The sequence below is a fragment of the Temnothorax americanus genome, unplaced genomic scaffold (assembly GCF_048541705.1).
Source record: "Temnothorax americanus isolate GAGA-0224 unplaced genomic scaffold, ASM4854170v1 Scaffold4, whole genome shotgun sequence".
Lineage (NCBI taxonomy): Eukaryota > Metazoa > Arthropoda > Insecta > Hymenoptera > Formicidae > Temnothorax > Temnothorax americanus.
This window is the reverse complement of record NW_027509547.1, coordinates 216968-238985: the sequence shown is the minus strand read 5'-3', so window position 1 is coordinate 238985 and position 22018 is coordinate 216968. Positions and strand designations below refer to the sequence as shown.

Below are 22018 nucleotides of genomic sequence, written 5' to 3'. Positions count from 1 at the left end.
TTTCGTCATGATGGAGTATGATTTATAATACTAATTTGTACAAAAGTCGTTTGCTCAAATTCTAGGTAAATAAAATTCTAGTTCATTTATAATTTATTAATTTAAATAAAAACAATGGTAAAAAAATGCAAATTATGAGCTTCAGGAAAAACCAGACTTTTCCACTCTCATTCAGCCTTTGTAATAGCATAGTTCAACGTAAGCTAGGTGCATACATAAGAACCTCGAACATTCAAGGACCTCGTAGCGGATCGACCAAAACGGGAACAAAAGAGAGCGTTAATATAAATAAAAAGGAAAGACAACAATTCGCCGGACGATGTTCAGCGTTCGGGATTCGGCTACTGTGCTCCATCACCCACGCTCGCCGATCTTATCGCGCGCCGAAACAAGGCAGCACGAGGCAACGCTTCCTCTCGCAGGACTTCCTCGTGTCTCTCGTGATTCCTCGCTCGCTCGCTCGCTCGCTCGCTGTGCCGCAATTTAACTAGCTGCACACCGACAGATCCCTATCTCGTATGAGGTTGCAAGCGGTGGACAACGTTCCCTCTCCTCTGTTTCTCGCGGCTCGTCCGAGAAGGGCGGGTCGTTAATGGCAAGTTGATCGTTACATCCTTCTTCGCGTTTCCAAAAGCTACGCGTGCCTTATTTTTTTTCTCAAATGAAGATTTGAGGATCGTTATGATTGAATAATGATATACGTATAAATTATTATCTACAAGTTTTTAAGTTTTTTTTCCAGACAACAAAAACTTGATCAAGAAAAACGTTCTGAAAAGTTTTACTTCTCTTTTGTTCATAAGTTTAATGCAATTAGAATCTAGTAAAAAATGATACACTAATGCAATTAGAGATGATCGGTTACAGTAATGAAAAAAGCATTGTTAATAGGAACATTGAGATAATGATCCGATTGAGCGGCGAGCGGCGAATACTTCATTACTTCTTTACAAGAGTGAAATTGAGGCTAAGTGGAATATTAGCGTGTTGGAGAAAAACAAGTGTGCCCGAAAGTAGAAGACGTTTCTATTCACTTCCTTCAGTAACCAATAATTTGCCTAATAATGCCTTTCTATGGTGAACACACGTGTCCACACAGGAGATCCTCCGTGCAAATCATACATGTCTCAAATAGTCGGTAAACTAAATATCGTCGTCCACTAATTTTACGTATAAATTTGATAAATATCCTGCAAATAACATGTCCATTTGATTTGCCTCGCTTACGGCATCACGGTAAAATCTACCAGACCGAGGATCGTCTCAACGACGTTGCCAACGCATTTCGTCCTGCATCCCGCATCCCGTTTCTTTTTTATTTCATCGCGAAATTAATGGCGCCTCACGCGTACCTTTCCACGGGTAGAAAAAAAGGACATATAACGAGGAAGGGGCGACTCGACTGAAATGGCGATGGAGGTTCGTAACGTAACATTGCCCAGGGTAGGGCAATGTCGTCGTTAAGGGCCGCTCGAATTACGAACATTCGGCAACATCCGCTTTTAGTGGCGGCCTTAATGCCACTTTCGGCCGCGTGTGTGCGAATGTGCGCCGTGCGGGGAGAGGTGGTACAAAGCGCTTCTTGGTGGGTCGTCGTTCAAATACCGAGATACCGAGGTCGTTAAAGAGCCACGCACGTTCGTCGAATTACGAATTGCATCGCTCTCTCTGCCGCGACCGACGACGACGCTTAATAACCCCTGAGAGACCGCTATGCAAGTTTGTGCACGGTCACGAGTGCACCGTGGCACCAATGTTCAGCTGGACATTGCGCTGAATGGCAAAAAAAAACAACAGAACGACAAATTTCAAGCAGGCAAAATGTGTAGCACGCATTCGAATTTTTAAACCTGACTTTTTATAAATAAATTATGAATTAAATAGATTATATAGAGAAAAGTGTCGAGTTGTGAAACAAATATGAGAGAAACAATCTGATTGTTATATTCATTTGGATAAATTATATTCTATTCATTATATCCTTTGTGAAAGATCACAATATACGCAATGCTGTAGCGCCGCGCTTAGATTTCAAGTCATTTCAAGAAAATGTGTCTTCTTTGCCTCTTATTACGTGATTAACAGAAGAAAATTAGGTTTTCAGCGACGTCTCATTTAACACGCGACCGAGATTGGTTTTCGAGTAAATTACTCGAACAAATTACTACCGGGCAAATTATTAGACAGATTATTTCGCTTTTATGAATATTTGGATAAAATTCCCGAGATCCAATGGGTTAATGACGGCGCGGTTCGCGTTTCACTTCCACGACTTTAATAGCTCGTCGTCGTCAGTCTGGTATCCGGTTTCTATAGCCTAATCACGATATGTATTTGTGCGTACGTACGTGTGTGTCGGACAACGTAACGCGATTTCGCGTTCGTCGAGAAGGCGCGGATCCAATACAACCGCGGGGCCCGGCGCGCACACGTTGCGCACGAATTACCAGACACGTTTGGCGATTCGCGGTACGTCCGTAAGTAAGTACGTCGTCGTATTACGCTCGGTGAAAGCCGGTGATTTTACGGTGCGACGGGTATTCAACGTTCGAGGCTTCGATCGCGAGCAAGGTTAGGAGGTAAAGGGTGGCAGCCGAAGAGTCAGTATATAGCGTATTCGTGCCGCGTCGTGAAAGTCGCGCGACGATAGACGGAGAGAGGACCGCGCGATTTTACGTCGCGTACTTAAATGCCGTAAATCGATTCGCGAGTAGCTCGTATACAATTAACGCTTTCGTCTCCACGTTTTTCGAGCAGAAAGCCAAACGAGGCCAGGTGGCGGATTTTCGTACTTTGACGCACCAAAGACACGTTCACAGTCGTGAAGCAATAAAATAAATAAGATTGAAAGGTTAAACAAACCCCGCGTCAACCGCGAAATTATTCGACAAAAAAAAATGCGGCTAAAGATTTTAAATAAAAAAGTAAGTATTTTCTGTTATAAACGTTATACTATCCACATTTCTTTAAAAAAATTTAAATTTAAAAATTGTTTTAATGTTTTTAAAATAAATTATATATATATATATATATATATATATATATATTCAAATGCTCTCGTTCGCGCATATGTGTTATTTAATATTATTTTTATGCAACAAGTCCACACGCATTTTTTAATTCCCTAATATAATTGTTTTCTCTTCGTGTTATGTAAATGTATAAAGTTATCGAATCAGTCGCAACAGTGCAAATAACGTAAATTGGTCGATCACAGTCGAACGCGCGTAAGCATTCTGCATTTCTACGTAGCAAATGCGTGATCGATGGCTTCGTCGATCCGCCGACAACCTCGCGCGACGGTAAACAAACAATCCGCAGGTACGGTAGATACCAACTCGTGTTCGAAAGCTGCGGCCAACATTTTTTCATTCGTATCCGCGCTGTGTTTACGCGACGATGCAAAAACGGAATAAGATATCCGTTGTTTATTCCGACAACAGCGCGTACCACATTTTTCAAATATTATACGAGGAAATATTCGAAATAATTTGTACTTACATTTTTTAAGATTCCTAGACATTCCATCTGTATGTAATATTTTTCATTTAGTCTCTGAATTCCCCAATAAATTACGTTTATATTCACGAAACATGGTCTTAAAAAATCAAAAAGTTAATACTTATTTTAAGACGCCGCGCCGCGCTGCGCGACGTGCAATATTCCCGCAGCGAATTCTCCTCTTTTATCGTTCCCAAATTACGGTACGTTCGCGTTCCGTTTTTGCGCTTTAACAATCCTCTCACGTCGCGTACTTAATTTCGGTGGTTTTCGAAAATTGCGACCTGTACCACTTTCAAAGTAGAAGGCACGCGAAAGGTAATTTACGTTACTTCCAAAAGCAAACGGTTGAGACGTAACGCGCGTAAGACAACGGAGAGAAAAAATATCGCAACGCATAACCGACCTATGTGAATTGCGCGAAACTCATCAATTACGTATATGTATAAATATAAAAACCGACGCGTTACGTTACGGAATAATTATATAATCAAGTTGCGATACGCACATCGCGATGTCTCGTTCGATTAAAGAGAGCTCATCCAAATAAGATTACACCGAGACGCTCAATCGTATATAAGAGAATCCTGGTAATAAACCCTGGGAAAACGAGACCAAAATAATCGCGCCTTTTTCATTTCTAGAACTTATCGTTGGTATAACCGCAACAAAAAATTTCAGATTAAGTATCGTACATTATTATAAAATTTATTATACATATGTTCGAAAGATTTGTGAATACCTTTCGAAACTTGTTAATTCGATAAAGTTTATATAAATTTAATTATCTTTATTCGCTGTAAAAATATTCGCTGTCTCACTAAAAAATGATTCTATGCGTTGATTTCACGTAACATTATCATTATAGACAAACTCTAGCGTCTGTTTCGCATCGTAGCGATTTCCTTGTTCGTAACACCAGCGCAACTCTCTTGGCGTATTTTAATATTACCGACAAGAAGGCGAGAGTGCGCGTAGCGAATGGACAAAAGCGCGCGCGCGTTTTTTCTCCTCGACCTGTCCTACGTAAACACATACGCGCGCGCGTAGAACGCGGTCGTCGGTTAGTTACGAATACCCGGTACCTACTCTAGTGGAACAGCTGATTACCCAATCCGTAAATTCGTAAAATAATTGACGCGTATAAGATAGGTACCCCCGACATTTCGCAGACGCGCGTCACGATCCGATTCCGAGCACTTTCGACAGCTTGCGCGGCCGAAGATCGTTGATATGTTAACGGATCGTTGCGAGTCAAGTATATATATTCGCAGTGAAATCGATCCGTTTCGAAGACGCGGAAACTTGCGTTACCAGGCATCGAGCGGGATTACGACACAGAAGTAACTTGCGGATCGATTATACGGTATTTCGATCAACGCGCAAATGCGCGATTAATTAATAAATAACTGTTGGAAAATTTCTTTTAAAAGAAAAGTTTCCACTTTACGTTTCACTTAACGCAGATCCTAACGCGGGACAGATCGAAGCGATGTTTCGACTGGTCTTTCAGCTTGAAAAAAAATCAAGAAAGAATCGAAATCTAATTACCAATACCGTTTAATATTTCACAGCAGCGCGCAAATTTTTGCGTCGATAAAAACGATTCGCGACAAATGTGCGCGTGAGCAGGGACGTATAGATAAAACGCAAGTAAACTCCGACAATAGAATTCGCAATTGAGGATCGAGGATGTTTCCAGGACAAGTCGCGTATACTCGTGCGTGTCATCCGACAACGCGCACGTGAATGATAAATTACTAAGATTGTCGACGATTAAAACGGGAAAAATGATTGTTTACTCCAAAATTTCGCGTCGTCGATTCTGGAGTAACCCGAGTAACTCGCGTTCGAATCGAACGAGCCGCAGGCCGCGGGCCGCGGGCCGCGGGCCGCGGTCCGCCCGAATTCGAGCGAATCCAGACATTCGCGTCAGGAAAGGCTCTTACCTCTTTCGTGCCGTCGAGCCTGCCGAGGCTCTTGGTGCCTCGCAGGGGCGGAAAGGCGGCGTCGCGCCAGTCACCGTTGCCGGCGTTGCAGTTCCGCGGGTGGTCCGCGTGCGACGAGTGGAGGCCGCGCGCCCCGCTCTTGCTCTTGCGCTTGTCCAGCAGATGCTTGGCCCGGGATTTCCTCACGGGGGCAGCCGGGTCGTCCTCCGGGTCGCTCTGCACCTCCCAGCGCGACGGCGACTTGAAGCGCCGTCGCGGACTCGTCGGCGAGGTCACCGGCGAGGTGAGCCTCTGCACGAGGGTGCCGAACATGGTCATCGTCAATGACGATCGCGATAAGCCGGTTCTCCCTTGGCCTAATCGTCGCGCGTCGCCGCCGTCGTCGCCGTCGTCGTCGCCGGCGCCGGCATCGCCGACGCTTGTCGCAACTTGCTTCGCTCGCTTCGGTATTGCTGACGCACGGCGGCGACGGATCCACGGGTGGTCGGACTACCACCGGACGTGTCGCGCGCGCGCCGGAAATGCAAAACGCGCGAAAGTCGGCTCCGACACAGGTAGGCAAGTAGCAGGTATTTGCCTTCGGGCGCCGTGGGGCGCGGAGCTCTCTCGCAAAACACACTCCGCGGTAGTGTCGTCGCGTGGCCCGTGGCCTACCGAAACGCGCGGCTCCGTTTCGGAGCGACGTACGACGGGGTCGTTAGACCGCGCGGGGTCACGAGGCACAAACGTCGCCGGATACGGAACGCGGTACGTGCGTGGCGTTCGCGCAGGCAGGTGAAACACACGCGTCGAAACACCGACCGTCCGCGTCGCAAGTCGCAACTACGCGTGACTACGCGCGGAATCAAACTGGTCGCGCGCGCCCCGACCGCCGACCGCGCCGAGAACCGAGAACCGTTCGACTGCCGCCCGCCAGTGCCGCTCGGTGCCGCTGCAGCCGCTGCCGGACCGGTTGGCCTCGCTTCGCGCGCGGCGAAGCCGACCGAGCGCGCGCGGACCCGCCCGGAGCCGCACGATCGGAGTTTGACGACTGACGGGACGCGCGACGAGGCGGGGAGGGGAAGGGCGAGAGAGCCGAGAGCCGAGAGCCGAGAGCCGAGAGCGCGACGCAGCACGGTTAGGGAGTAGGGACTCGGGACTGATTCTCCCTGGGGCCTGGGGCGTCCCTCGGTGTCCGCGCGCGATTTTCCTCAAGACGAAAACGCCGAGTGCCGAAAATGGAGAGATTTATGTCGAGCTTCCTTGAGCCCTAAGAAAGCCCTGACCACGGTCGATCGTTCTCCTCAAATTCGACTGTGATCGATGAATTAGGGTTTCTTAAAACTGCAAAAGGCAGAGCTATGATTTTACCCTCGTTTTAAAACGCATGTTATACGTAATATTTTTTTGTGTATTATATTAAACTATTTAAATATATCGTAATATCTCTCTCGAAAAGAAGAATAAACTTAATCCCGTTTAAACTGTTAATTCCTGTGTTTATAGAATTGGAGCAAATGATTGGAGAAATAACAGGAAATTATATACATAAATTCCTAATTTTTATATCGTAAAATTGTATATGTAACTTGTTGTAGCGTACGACGGCTTTTCAAAAAAGCGGTCGTAACGTGAAATGCGTAACGATCAACGTTGACGTCGAGTTCAGATTCCGGAGTGAATTCCGGTTTCTAAGCGTCGGCTAATTAATAGTACGGTTACTGGTTTAGTTGCCTCGCGGTTAATAATCCCGTACGTGTCGAAGAAGGTAAATGAGGGTTAGTCGTGCGAAGCTCGCTAATAACTCTAATAATACGATTTTCTGACTTATCAAGTCACTTGCGCTAATTCAAATAATAGATATTTAAAAGCAGAAACCGTTTTAAAGCGCGAAAGAAACTAACCGGGTGTAGACTTATCGTTGTTGTACAGTGGCGCGAATATCGACTGGATTTTCATGTCTCAGCGCCATAAAATTGCGGCGGTGACTCTTGCGGAAAATTATGCCGTACTCTCGACAGAAAAATGTTCACTTTTTTAAATTTTAACGTTGCAAACGCAAACGGATTGTGGGTGTATCAAAAAATATAAAAATCATCTTAAATATTTTTCGATTTGCAAAATTCTTAGTAATATATACTCGTAATATTTCGAAAATGACGAGAACGCGCGATTATCGGCAATAGAACTCGTAATGCTCACAAATTCTCAAGATTCTCGCTGTACCGCGGACAAACGTTTTGTCGACGCGTGCGTAACGCGATTACCCCGCTGTCGCGTCTTCGCCAAGGTTTCTCGAGGTAATTAACGATCATCGATCCACGCGCCACGTCGCCCTTTCATCTTCAAGGACATCGGAGGTGGAGGTGGAACAGGGCGCGAATCTACACACGCGGTGGTTTCTTATTACTCGAACGATATCATTAGAGAGTGGGAACTCGTCGAAACTTCAATTATTCCCGTGGCTATATACGGTGAAACGAGGGACTTGATTAATCGTGCGCGAGAGCCCCGGTGTGTGTGTCGTATAATTATTAAGCGAACACGCGCGTAATTAGCGCGTATCACCTGATACCCGCGCGCTTCTTTTCGCGGAGACGGCGCTTATGAGAAACTGAATTACGCGTTGCGAAGAATAATTGTGACTAGCCGTGATTTTTCACCCGATGCTGCTGCTGCTGCTGCTGCTGCTGCTGCTTGTTCAAACATATTTTTCGTCCGCCGCGCCATCCCTCATCCTTCATCCTTCATCCTCAGCCTACTTCCTCCCGATGCGATTAAGATAGCCGACAGACGTTAGCCGGAAAACTGTGCGTAATTACGGAACTCGCGCCGCGCGTGCATGGCACGTATACGAGACAGCCATAACGAGCTACGCGCGGTCTTATTGACGTACACGGGAGATAACGCGAACTATGCGATGTTCGTTTTACGCTGGCGCACGGCGCACGTGTAACGTAAAACTGCTTTGTCGCCTAGTGAGTCATACAGCGAGACGATTCTAGGTGTATGAAAGACGCGCGTGCGTGCATGTAGTCTGCTGTTGAATACAGCGAATGAATCGCACGCGACGTAATTACGTGAGACGATCGGTAATATTCCGATGTATGTGCGACTTGCGTTAGCGAGGCATCGAAGAATGTAACCTCGAGAATCGTTCGTAATAGCACGTATACCGTAGCGATCGTGAGCCGAGAAGCCGTACAAGTATCGTTACTCGATTCTTAGAAAATGACCTTAAGATCCGCGCGTTAAGAACCTGCGTGTCGCCCGTGATATACCGATATGTCCTCATCTTCAACAAAATTTCAATTATCTTCAACACTAAAGACGATTATGTGCATTGAAACATATTTTATAATCGATTTTGATGATGCATTGTAAACAGCATTGCGCGAATGTAATGGCGAAACTAACGTCTTGAACTTGTAATAATTTTTAATTTACATTTTAGGAAGCGGTAAATTAGAAGGTTTATGTAAAGTTTGGCTTCGCCAAAAAAATCTACGGAACACGACGAAAGAAATGAAATTCTCGACGTTGCACACTCCTCTCGAGAAATTTGAATTTCAAACTTGCGACAGGTGCAACGGAAGTATAAATATCCCGACTCTCTATCGCAGATCGCAGCGTCGCGTCACTCTCGCGCTCCAGCTATATTTTTTCCCACGTTTTTGCCGCTTTGGGCGGCACTCGGTGATTCGCGTCCGCGATTACAACGAATTCTCCGCGGCTGCCGCGCCGCAGCGTTTATCTCGCGTATAACGAGGTAACGGGGAATAAATAACTGCAAAAGATCCCTCCGTTTCCTCCGATCGTTCATCGCGTTATTATGATTATTAACGCAACGATTTTTTTCTTTTTTTTTCCGAACATTTTGCCAGTCTCTTATTGGAGGTCACACGGGTGACCATCCTCGGAATTTTGAGCAAGCGCAAATGTTCCCGCGATAAACAGCAGTTATCGCGAAATCACGACCAGGCTTGCGCGATGCGACTTTTTAATTTCCTTGGCGCGGTTGGCGCAATTTATACACCTGTTCTCGGATATGTATCGCGAATGCCGCGAGAAGAAGCGACCTGCGAGATATTTCCTGGGAAAGAATAAATCTTCGAGCGGCCGCTCATAAAGTTTCGCTGTTCATCTGAGAAAATACGTCTGCGGTACTTTTTTGCCACGACGTTTGACACAAAGTATTACTCAAAGATTATTTCTTGTTCTCGTTTGCTCTTGGAAGGGATTTTGATCTCAGTTTGTAAAACATATAGGTATCTAAAAGTTTTTTATTAAATATGATTCAAATTTCACACACACACACACACACACACACACACACACACACACACACACACACACACACACACACACACACACACACACACACACACATTCATCTCTTTAATCTTTTTTAAATGCTTAACGAAAGACAGTCACTATTCGTCCTACGACAAAACGCGAGTACTACGTACACTTTACAAAAAAAAGATAACCGTAGTTTTCTCCAATATTCGTCGCCTTCGTTTTCCGCGAAAGCTTTTATACTCCAGAGACAAAGTGCGCGACACCGACGTCTAATATTTGCTTCCTGCGCGAGTCACGGTCGCTGTTATTTCGTCTCTTTTGTCTATCTAGACGAACGATGAGTCACCGTTGTGCGGAAACGTCAAACTCGCGCACGAATAAGAGGCCTAATCGAAAAATAACTGAATTCTATAATTGATTCGACAAATTCGATATAGATTCAACAAATAAAACCACGCACCTTATCGATAGGCACAAAGGTGTAATGTAAAAAGAACTGAAATTTACCAGAGTTAAGTATTCATTAATTCATCGTTCACTATTTTTGCTAACATTTTATAATAATTAATTAATTAATTAATGTTTCTTTTTTAATATTACATTTGCGTGTATTTACGCAAAAAGATAAAAAAAATTTTCTCACGCTTCACAATTGCATTGATCCAACCTCGGATCCAACTGCGCCGTTGTTCGCAGACGCTCTTACATCCAAGGGTGCTGAATATTCAGTTTTCGATCGGACGCGCGGAGACGGGCGTAGAGTCTATTTACCGAGGCGAAGCTGCTAATGTAATGTCCGGAATCTTGTATCCGGCCTTGGCAAAGATCAGATCTGTGCGGTAGCCGGTAGCGCGGTTGAAATGCTCGTGCACGCGTGGGCAATGTGAAAACGGAGACGACGCGACACGTCCTCAAAGATGAGACGTCGGAACATACCTTGAAGAACCCGTCACGTGTGTTCCGAGTGGAAATGTCCGCATCGATGGCTAATTAACTCCGAACGTTCGCGTCACGAGAAACACGCATTTCGCTAAATTAAAATGGTAGTAAAGTAATTAAGAATCTATACGTTCATAGACATAAGTTTCACAGACTTCCATCAAAACGAGATAGAGAATTGAAAGCTGAGACCTTTGTAAAGGAGACACCTATCCCAAGAGATAATAGAGAAACGAAGAGTCGTCTGTGGTAGACAAGTAGACAGATTTCAATATATTATGCAAGATGACTCGGAATTTTTTGCCGAAGAGAATATATCAAATAGGATAAATATTTTTTTTACCTCCAGTGTCATGCGTAAAACAAATTTTAAAGCACTCTTGTATTTACTCCGTGTACACGCGTTCTCTATATACGATGCATAATAAAAGCAAATATAAAATTGCCGACATTTTCCCAGAACGTCAATATTTTGGTTGAAAAATCGGATTCTCTAGTCGCAGCCTTCGTGCATTGCTGATTTCTCTCTAATCTTTCTCGTTGTATCTCGGCTCCATGAAATCGGTCCATGACGGGGATCGCAAGTCCATCTCGGAAGCGATTCGCGCGCACGTTCCGTTCTCGATATGTTCCGCTCTTCGCTCTGCGTCGCGCGTCGCGCTCACAGATCTAAGCGGGCGCGTTTCAGCACGATGGGAAAGTGGCCGGCGCGGCGCGGCGCGGCGCGCTGACGGGGCCGAAGTGTGCCGCACACCTCGACGTGGTTACCGATTTTCTCGCGCGAGCACGCGCGCACATGAAACGTGCTCGCGTATAAAACACGCACACGCGCGCAAACGTGGCGGCGTATAAGATATACGTGCATAAAAAATCATATATACACACGCGCACGTGTAGCCGGGCGAAACGTTGCGTGCCGATTATACCGTCGGCCGGTGTGAGAAATATTATCCTTTGATCTCCGAGGTTCGAGCGCGCGCACAGTTTCACTCCGGCAGGAAATTAACGACCGCGGGCTCTCGCCGCAGTTTCAAATACGAGAGAACCGCCGCGCGCGAGATTATCAGTCATATAAAAGGCCGATCCGCCGAGACGGAAGTAAGGCGCGGGAAGCGCCCGAGGATTTACTCGCGATTTCCTCCAGAAGCCGCGGCATTACGACCACAGAGACGCGCGATACAGATTATCGCCAAGGTCCGCATAAATAAGTGCAATTATGCCGATTGATAAGCTATCGCGTATATGCAGGAATACAAATCTCACGAGATTCTCAAGCCGGCGCAAAACTCGCTCGTCGCCATAAACCTTACCGCGAGTAGCGAACACGCGCGAAACGAGATAGGCTCGAGTTTTCCGCCAGTAATAATTTGACATACCTTAGATAAAGGCGCATATCGTAATCACCTGATAAAAAATCCCAATGAAAATATTACGAGCCGTACAGTCACGGAAACGGTAAAGAAAGAAAGAAAGAACGATTAGTATAATTATAATTTCTAACTAACGAATATAGGTACGAATAAGTGCGTTGATGTCACGCCGCGGAAAACTAAGAAATAGTTGAGTATAAATACGTATACCTAAGTGAAAATAACACATGAGTGTACCATGACAAAAATTATATCAACACATACACGCGCACAGTTATTTCGATATTATTATGTAATATCGAAACTAAAAGCTCAATAAATTATGCGCAAACGTAATAGAAATCATATCGATATACCAGCATGCGCTTACAATCAATGATGCAAATAAAATTACTCGACGGTATACAAAGAGTTGTAATGGCTACATATAAAGTCCACGGACCCGCGCTGCAGCTCGAAGCTGTAGAACGGCAGCTTAGCGCGAGGAAGAGAAAGAGGTAAAATTTACAGCATCTGCGCGCGTATAGCGTAACGTGCTCGGCGGTCGTTCTTGAATCGTCGTGTCTAACAAGGTACGTGATCGAGAGTTAAGACCGCGAACGAGATCGTTTCTTCGTGAAAGTCGCGGTGGGGCCCGGGCGGGACCCGGCCAGGAAGCGCTCCAGCGCGCAGCGGCACGAGCGATCGAATAATGACGACGGCCGTCGTCGCGACGATGACGATTGACGATGACAACGATGGTGTAACGATCCAATAGCTCGCGCGATTCTCACCGTGTCTCGCCGTCGCTTGCGTAAACCGGGTTAATGGAGAAGTCAATGACGCGGAGGGGAGGTATTAATAAATGACTCTGACAATGGGCGCGGAATGCGCGCCTTGCACTGCGAGCGCACGAGGCTTCGTTTTGCAATCCGCGGAACGCGCGCGCGGCCACCGATTCAATTCAACCTGCCAAAGTACATTCATTATCCGCGTCAATCTCTCGTCTTCTCGTTGCGCTTTCGTCCGATCGATAATGAGCAATCTCGCCTCTCGTCGCATCTTTTCTGTAACTGCAGAATTAATTGACGCCTCGCGGCGCGACGCAAACCTCGTCTTGTTCGATTTTTCTCTCGAGTCTATTTCACCTGTTTGTTAGTTAATTTATAACAATCGGTATAAAAATCTTTACTTCGATCTTGGTTTCTGCGCCACGATCAAAAAATTAATAATGATGGTACAGATGCAACTTTCTTAAGATAAGTTTGTCCCGGAGTCTTGACCTCGCGCAACATTTCCGCACGCTACACGTGTTCTTCGAATACCAGGAATGATTGTACCGTCCGAAGCGTTCCTTTTCTCGTCGACAAATCTTACGGAACCTCGCGGAATGTCGATGCTGTTTTCAATATTCTATCGCGTGATCTATTGACCTACAATTATTCTACGACTTGCATTGTGCATCACCGGTACAACCGTAAAACCGGTTTACGCATATCGAATTCGCATGATTATTTATATATTACGATGTAAAGATGATAGAAGCTTCATTTATCTATCACAATCCATTTCGTTATTTCCCGATCAGGTTTGTACGTAAAACAGGTCTTGTAAAGTAATGTATATAAAGCTTGACTTCTCGCGCATTGTACTCTGATATCACGATGCCCTTTCGCGTACGATTGTTTTCTACGGTGCAACACCGCTAAAAGGAAATAATTTTTTACCCAAATATGTGCCAAGAAAATTATTCAAATAGCAATTATGATCAATATTATATTTTATCTTTACTTGGAAAAATTTCCTTGTATGATATATCCAATAGATGTATACTTATCCAAATTTTCTTCTGAAAATTTAATCTTAAAATATCGTTTATTTTTTCAGCTCGTTGGATGGCATCTTTACATTTTTTTACCGTGTTATAAGTATAATCTGTCAATGTAGCTAATGTCTGTATACAGACAGGAATAAATGTTTCAATTATTGCACTCGTTGTTCGCGAGCACGCGTCCCTCCCACATGTAGATGGCGACTCTGATTAGATCGCAATCTTTCTACCGCAGGATGTGTCGTCATTTCACTCGACAAATTTTTATCGGGGGGAAAATCCGGCGATCGCACCGCGATCTTCATCCTTACCGTCCTCGAAGTCAATAGGGTTATTCGGTAAAAATTATTGCGTTGTCGTATCTCACCGCGAGAATCTAGCAAAGCAGACGCGCCCGGTGAGCGCGCGGAAACGCAACGTCTCTATCTCCGCGTACCGCGACGTTAATTTCCTTGCGATATTTTTCCGCGCGCGGCTGTGTTAATTGCGAGGCCGCGCACTCCGATCGATAGAAACTTGCGCCTCGTGCGCATCGAGAATATGAAGACGATAAGATCTTAATTTCCCTCGCGCGACAAACGAACCGCGAGACCGCGCTTTGGCCAATTTTCCGCGCGTAGCTGAGGTGTCCAGCCTCTCTCTCTCTCTCTTTCTCAATCTCACGATGAGCCTTGACCTCGCACATTGCGTTTCCGCATGTGCTCGCGGCGATATATTTCCCCTTTTCTACAGTGGTACCGTCAAATGTATATACGCATCGCCACCATCAACACTGTCAGAATATATTTAAACTTATACTCTAGGCAATTCTGTAACGCACATTACTGGCTATCATTAAAGTGTGCATTTCAAAGTTTCTACTAAGACTTATTACCTGTGATATAAATTACACGTATGGATATACATTTCTTCTAATTCATTGTTTTAGTTGTTTTACTTGTAAACTGTAAATCTCAGAAAAATAATGTTAAAGAGAAATTAAATATTTTTATGTGTCTGTGAATTCTTTTTTCATATCATGCATCTTTTTTCAAATATTGCAGAATGTACATATTTTTATCAGTATAATTTCTTCATATTCTTCGTTAATAAAAAGAATAAATATGGTCAAAGGACTCCATAATGCGAGAGAGAACGCATTTAATCCAGACAAATTCCCGATAAAGTAGCCAGGAGATGAGCGAAAGGAAGAACTTGGAGTTTTTGCTCGGTGAAGAAGAATCCGTAAAACGTATGCCCCCCGAACAAAACTCCCGGTGTGCTCGATTCTTCGTTTTTTCTGCGCGAATCTCGAGGGGTCGCGGCTCTTAACGGTCCACGGCATATTGCATCGGTCGGTTCGGCGCGCACACATATACCGGCGGGGATTCAAATGGGCATTAAAGCCCATGGTCGCGCGCGCGTGCAAACAGGCAGGCCACCGGACGGACGGGACTGTGCAGCGCGACAATGGGGCATATAACGCGTGGAATAACGAGCGCGAGTTATGTCCCGTCATAATTTGCAATTTAGATTTCATTATCGCTCGGTGGCTGCACAGCCTCCGCGTGTGCACCGGACACGGGCTGTCGCGTTTCCGTATATCGACCGCGAATCGATAATTTTTTGTATCCGATGGCACCGAGAGATAGCGAGGTTCCTTATCACCTTTCTAAATATTCCAAGTAACAACACGATTAAATCTTTGAACTCCTACATATAAGCTCATTTCATTTTCACGAACGTCAAATACGTCAACTTCATACTCATTGATATATAATGCACATTTTATATGTCAAAATTTCAAATCGCAGATTTTTTTTTTTTTTATAAGCTAGCAAGCTGACATGACTGATAATTATTTAAGGCTAGTAATTAAACGGGTTCGAATGCGCGAGTTTTTCTTTCTCGCATTGCGAGTTGCGAAACAAACTCATATAAATCACTTGAAGATGAAAGGATTAACGTTTGAGACGATGAAGGCGGTACGACCAACATCTTCCGCAAATTTTAGATAACTGCGAGCGCGCGGCGGAATGGCGCCTCAAATGAAACCAACCAGCGGGCGCGCAAAAGTGTGCTAACGACGTGCAAACCTCCCTCGAGCGTGCATTTCCGCATTGCGTGCGAGTCTTTAAAGCACGGAAAAAGGCGCTTCGGAACACGGCGAGACGTACGAAGCGCAGGCTCGTCGAGTAACGATCGCGGTTAACGGTACTGCAGATTGGTGTAGTAAAGGACCTGCGAAATCCTTTACAGGAGTGGTATATGCGCGTGGCGATATTGTTGACGTAACTGAAACGATGTCACATCTAGAATCGGATAAACGGCGCGTTTCTGGTTCATCGCATATCTGAAAAACTGTGACGATTGCAAAATCGTCGACACAATAAATAGTAGAGTTTATGTAGATCCTTGAAGCCTTTTCCGCCTATTCCATATATTCTAGTAAATTGCTTGAATTGCAAGTTTTAACAACGGCAAAAAGCGGAATGCTAATTGCAAGATACGAGTAGAGGAACCACGGTTCGTTTAACTCGCGTCGCCTTGCGTCGCCTCTCTAATCGCCGTGCTGTCTTCTCGCCAAGATCAAACCGTAAACGCGACTCTTTAAATATGAAATTATGCAACAGGAAATATTTACTGATTGTTTCATACGAGAGAATCTTGTCGCCGCTCTGGCATCAGAATCTCGTGTAACGCTCACAATATAATTTTCTAATGGATGATCATGATGATGATGATGATGAAAAAGCAGCGTCTGTGTGTATATCTACTCTAAGATAATAGTTTTCTTATTCTCTAACTTGTGAATGCACAATTGCTCAATGTTTCGTACATACATTATTTTAATGTATACGTTATTGTTTTACATTACGTATCCTTCCTTAAACTAATAGTTATACTTGTGTGATTAGTAAATGATTACAGAATTTATATAACCTATAAAAACTATATATAAATTACTGACGCATACACGTATAACATTCCCGAATGGTGCGACATAAAAAATATCAGATTTGTAGACGCGTTTGGCCAAAGATGATTTGGATATTTCATAAGGGATGCGCCGGATCTTCATGGCGACATACCTCCAAATTTGGATGGTAGATCGAAGAATGTCTTTCGGAGCAATGTCCTGCCGAGGATTTCTCCCGCTGGCCGGCACCATACGCGAGGTTCTTTCGGTCTGACTCACGTACCGGTCATTCGAGCCTCTCTTCTTCCCGCCGCATTCCCATTTCGTTCCTCGAAGACGAGCAGGACTCGTCGTCTTTCGGACGCAAGAACGTGGACGTGGGCGAAAGGATATCCCCGACAGCCAGATCCTTTGTGACATATGTATACTTTCTTTTCACCCTTACATTAAACCTTACAATTTCTGACTAGAAATTTTGCCCTACTACTCTTGCATATACATATATGTCTTGTCCTAATGAAGAATACTCTCATTCTTTTATTACGTACCTGAATAAACTCTTCTATAAGAAGGATGTGTTTTTCTCGTTTACTATTTTTTCAATCCTTAGGTACCGATGAAAAAGGTGTATTTTCTTAACCTCCTATTTTTACGCTAAAACACTTTGATAGAATGCTGCACTGTAATGCTGCGCACGAATACTTCACGCAGAAGAAACTCTCTTATGATCGATTTCACTGATGTCTAGCTATCTTTAATCTTAATTCTAGTTTCAGTATTATTATAGTTTTAGTATTAGAAAGTTAAATCGCATCTAAGGTTAAACTGAATGGCGCAGATCCAGGCTGAAGATCTATCTACGTACAAATTATTTTTACTCGACAAGGAAACCGAAAAGCGTACAAAGTTTACTAACAACGAGAAGGACATTGTATTAATGACGCGATACCGAAACGTTTCACGTATGTACATAAATTCTTTTTATCCAATGAGGAAATCAAAGCAGAAAAGATCTTTGCTATTCACATTTAATCCTCCGTGCTCTCGCGTGTCGCGGAAGCGAGTTTTTACCTAAAATAGGTACGCGCGCGCGACGTCACGAATTGCCGCCTCTTAACGCTTTTATCTCGTGTCCGGGCAATATTTACGGCACGGTCGCCGAGCTTGTGCGTCGTCGTTATCCTTATCGAGCACTCCTTAGGTAGGAATTCAATCTCGGTTACGGCGATCGGCGAAAGCGCGAGTAACGCGTAATGTAAATGCGAACGCGCGCACCGGCGCCATAATCCGCGTGCGTCACGCGCCTATGCGCGGGACCCACAACGCCGCGACGGGTGCGCGCGCGAAGCGAAACCGCGTTAACGCGTCGGCACGCATTTGCTTAAAAGGACGGCTCCGAGGTACTCCGCAAGCTGCGGCGCGTTGTAGGGCGCTTACGCGCTTTCCTGGAACGTGCAGCTGCGCAGATTTCGCGCGTACTTTATCACGCGTGTCCGCGCGCTCGCGAGTCAGGTGAACGCTCGAGTGCGCGCTCGCCAGGATGACACTTTTGTGCGAAGGTCGGTTAGACGGCCTTACCAGAGGTCGCACATATGTGTGTATATGTGTGAGTGTGCGTGCGTGCGAGAGTATAGCGAATTCGGTATATGTAACTCGTTCCAAGTTCTTTTCCGTTCTCGCCAATCCGCGCGAAGCTATGCGAATATTTGTAATAGTTTAATATTATCGAAACAAAGGCATATTCCTCGATCGATTCCAAGTTTCGTCTCCTTTCTCTCTCGCGACAGAGTTAAATTTAATAAATATACTTCGGAATATATATTTCAATAGCATTTTTTAACCGACTTTATAATTCAATTTTTTTAAAATAAAAATACCAAAACATATAGAATTGTTACGTCGTAAGTGATCAAGAATAAAGGACGCGTAGCATATAAGTATAACGTAACTGATCATTTTTCTCTATCTCCCTTTTCATTCGCTTACGCGATACCTGTTATTACAAGGAAGTGTGATTTGTTACGGACACCATGTAACAATGCTGGATATACAAGTAATAATAACCATACAATGAAATCACGCGTAAGGAAAGGCAACTCCCCTCGAATCTGCATAGTAATTTCGAGAATTGCACATTCACTTTCAGCGCTTGCGTTTTGTTCGCGCAACATTACACGTATAATTATCCTCGCTTATATTAATATCGCTACGTAGCATCGGTAACTCGTGACGACAGCATATGTGTAACATACCGTGCGCACATACCGCATTTTTTATCTCGTCCCTAAGTGAGTTTATGGATGTAACACGTCGCAGTGTTAATAACTTCCTAACGCTAATTACACGTTTCGCCGCTTCTGTTCCCCATCAGTATCTTTGACGATATATTAGTACTTTCACGTCAGGCGTCGTTTATCGTTTCGCCGGGAGAAAGAAAGAGAGAAAGAGAGAGATAAAGAGGGAGGAGGTGGAAATCGTGACAATAACAGCCCACCTGGTTTAGTTGCCTCCAAGACTCCAAGAGGCGGAAAGGATTTTTCGTCGATCGGGACAATTGCTCGGAATGCTTGGGGTCATTTTCTCTATTACCGTAGTCGGCGGTTCGATCGCACTCTCGGCGCCGCGCCGCTCTCAGCCCACTTTCGACGAGGGGGCTACGACCTTAAAGGAAGTAAAAGCCCATTTAAAGACCGTACGCGCGCGAATTTTTGTGACCCACTGTACACACCGTACAGACCGCCGCGCCGCGGCCGTCGATGCTCGGACGGCCACCTTGGCCGTCGGCTAGCTTTCCATCGGTGAAAGCTCTCGCGGGCTTTGTGAAACGACGACGACGCAACGCGTTCTCATATACGGTACGTCCACACACATACACGCGCACAGATTGCACGTACGAGACGTACAAGGGTGGTACTCGAGGAACCGAGAAACCTTCCTGAATGATCGCGCGCCAAGCACATCGGTGCGACGATGAAAAATTAACGCCGCGCGATTTATCGACCGACAGCATTGTATTAAAGTGCATTTCTCATCGGTCCGCTGGGCCATTACGTGAAAAGTATACTGTTATGTGTGCCGATATCTCTCGTCGTACGCCAGGCCGGTTACACTTATATTTACTTACGCGCATCGTACGACGCGCGTAACGGCGTGTTCCTCGATCTTTAACTGAAACATTGCGACGTTAATAACTACCGCATTCTACCCGATTAGAAAACAAGTTTTTGGCAAAATTCACTTCCAGGATATAAATAAGTACGACGATCTTCGTTCTTATGAACTTTATTTACATTTGATTAAACGTTGTCAAAGAAGAAATTTTCGTTCTGAACGAGCGAATAATCAGTTTGCTCATAAATTGCGAGCATTCTTATCGTCAGGCTCCCTGTACGTCACGGTGCGGCCTTCGTAGCGTTTTACCGCGGATTCTTCTCCCTTTTCTATATGACTTATATATACGCGCGCTATGAAATTTATACGCGATCTGAATTGCAAATACGCGCGCCCATCGGCAGCGGCCACCTCCTCTAAGACATCCTGGAAAAGTCGTAAAGCAAGAAGAACACGCCTTGTTTTACAACGCGTCTTCGCTCCCGCGATCGTCGTCGATAGGAGAAACTGGAAGGGAAATCTCATTAAGCGGTATGTGCCCGCGAACGATAACGGCGCCGTTAATGACTCATCGACGATAATTAACGGCCTAGATCGGCGGCGATGCTCTTTTTGCCGCGAACAATGATCTTTTCGCGCGGACGCGCTGGGCCTTGACGGGATTTCAATGCCATTTATTATGTCCCCACACCCCTTCCGTTAATCGCGGACGACGATGGAGAGACTATGCGCTGCATCCTGCATCCGCACGATTGATTGGCAATTCATCAGAGAGACTATCAATTTTCGCGTAATTAAAATTTTAATCGCTTTTTCTTGAATAAATATTAAGAGCGCTTCGCGTATGTCACGGTTATTTGAGTGCCCGCGTACGCAAAAGGCGAAAGGTATTTGCAAGAGTGAATAAAAATATGTAGCGCACAGTGACGATAGGCTGCATTTCGTAATGTTTCCACGAATCCATCCGTTAACATATCGATGACAGAAATGGATGTTTATAAACGAGAAATGCAAAATTGTGTTTAATTTTTCATTTTTTCCCTAATGTTATGACAGTGTTAATTAATGTATCTCTGAGAATTTTCCACGATCACTTAAGTGAAATTTATTCCCATCGATATTTATTCGTCTTGCACTTCGTATCTACGTACACCGTACGATTTTGTTTTTAACCTATCGTTCGCACGATATCGTCGCGATAACCAGTGACTGTCGCTTACCGAGCGTAAACCGTCCCTGACATCCCTGGCAGATGATCAAGGCAAATAGACGATAAGCATTGCAGGCAAGACGACGAGAACCAGATAAGAGGAAGGTGGGAACGTGTACATATAGGTGGAAGTGAGTCTCGTCTCGCGCAGAACGAGCGTCTGGTCAGACGAGTGGTCGCGACGCGCGTAGCGTGAGATTTCCGATATATTCTTAATAACAATCTCGATCCTATCTACGAGCGGGAAACCGAAAGAAATTGTAGTAACGGAGTTGGGCCGGTACCGCTAGAAACAGCCGATGCCAATCTGGCAAATCTGCCGCGCGATGCGGTTAGCGTGGAAATCGTGATTACGAAGAGAGTCGCGTGCATTGATTATCACTATATGTAGAGTCGACGGGGCTTTCACGTACCCGTCGAAATAATTCTGTTTGGTCAGACAATCCACGGAGAGCCAGCGGCGTGCGAGTGAAACTGATTATCATAATGAACAACTTTATGCGTTGGCAAACATATAGGCGCGCGGCGCGCCAGAGTGTCGCGTTTTGTTTTCCCGTCTTTTACTCGTCGTTACGTCGTTCCATCGTTCCGTTCGTTTTCGTTGCAGGCGGAATTACGTCGAGCAGTCGAGGGAAAAAAACAGGATTGAAATAAAACGGCATGATTTACCGCTCGTCCATAAAACTTCCTCCCGACCCGACCCAAGCGACCCATCGAATTCGTTTGAAGAATGCTTCGTTTGTATATAGTTTTATAATATGGTAATGAGGCATCCTAATAGACCAGTTCGTTAAGGTTCTCGAATTAATGAGCGACCTGTTGAGCGACCGTATCGGTAACTAATTGCCGTGAAAAAAATTAATCGGACCTACGAAAAAATGCAGCGGTCATTAGTCAGAAACTTTGTCACAAAATTATATATCCTAATGTTATTTCGCATTTAAAATT

General features: G+C 44.9%; 1 protein-coding gene across 3 annotated transcripts in view; it reads right to left on the bottom strand.

Annotated features, from left to right (window-relative positions):
- Positions 1 to 22018, bottom strand: part of LOC143902529 (uncharacterized) — a 183706-nt gene that overhangs the window by 87363 nt on the left and 74325 nt on the right. Inside the window, exon 1 of one of the 3 annotated variants that reach the window (XM_077415516.1) lies at positions 5451 to 6518. The exons of the other annotated variants lie outside the window; for them this stretch is intronic. Coding sequence (XP_077271642.1) covers positions 5451 to 5768 — 318 coding nt within the window. The 5' untranslated portion in view covers positions 5769 to 6518. Of the gene's footprint in view, positions 1 to 5450; positions 6519 to 22018 lie in introns of those variants that run through there. 3 annotated transcript variants of the gene reach the window in all.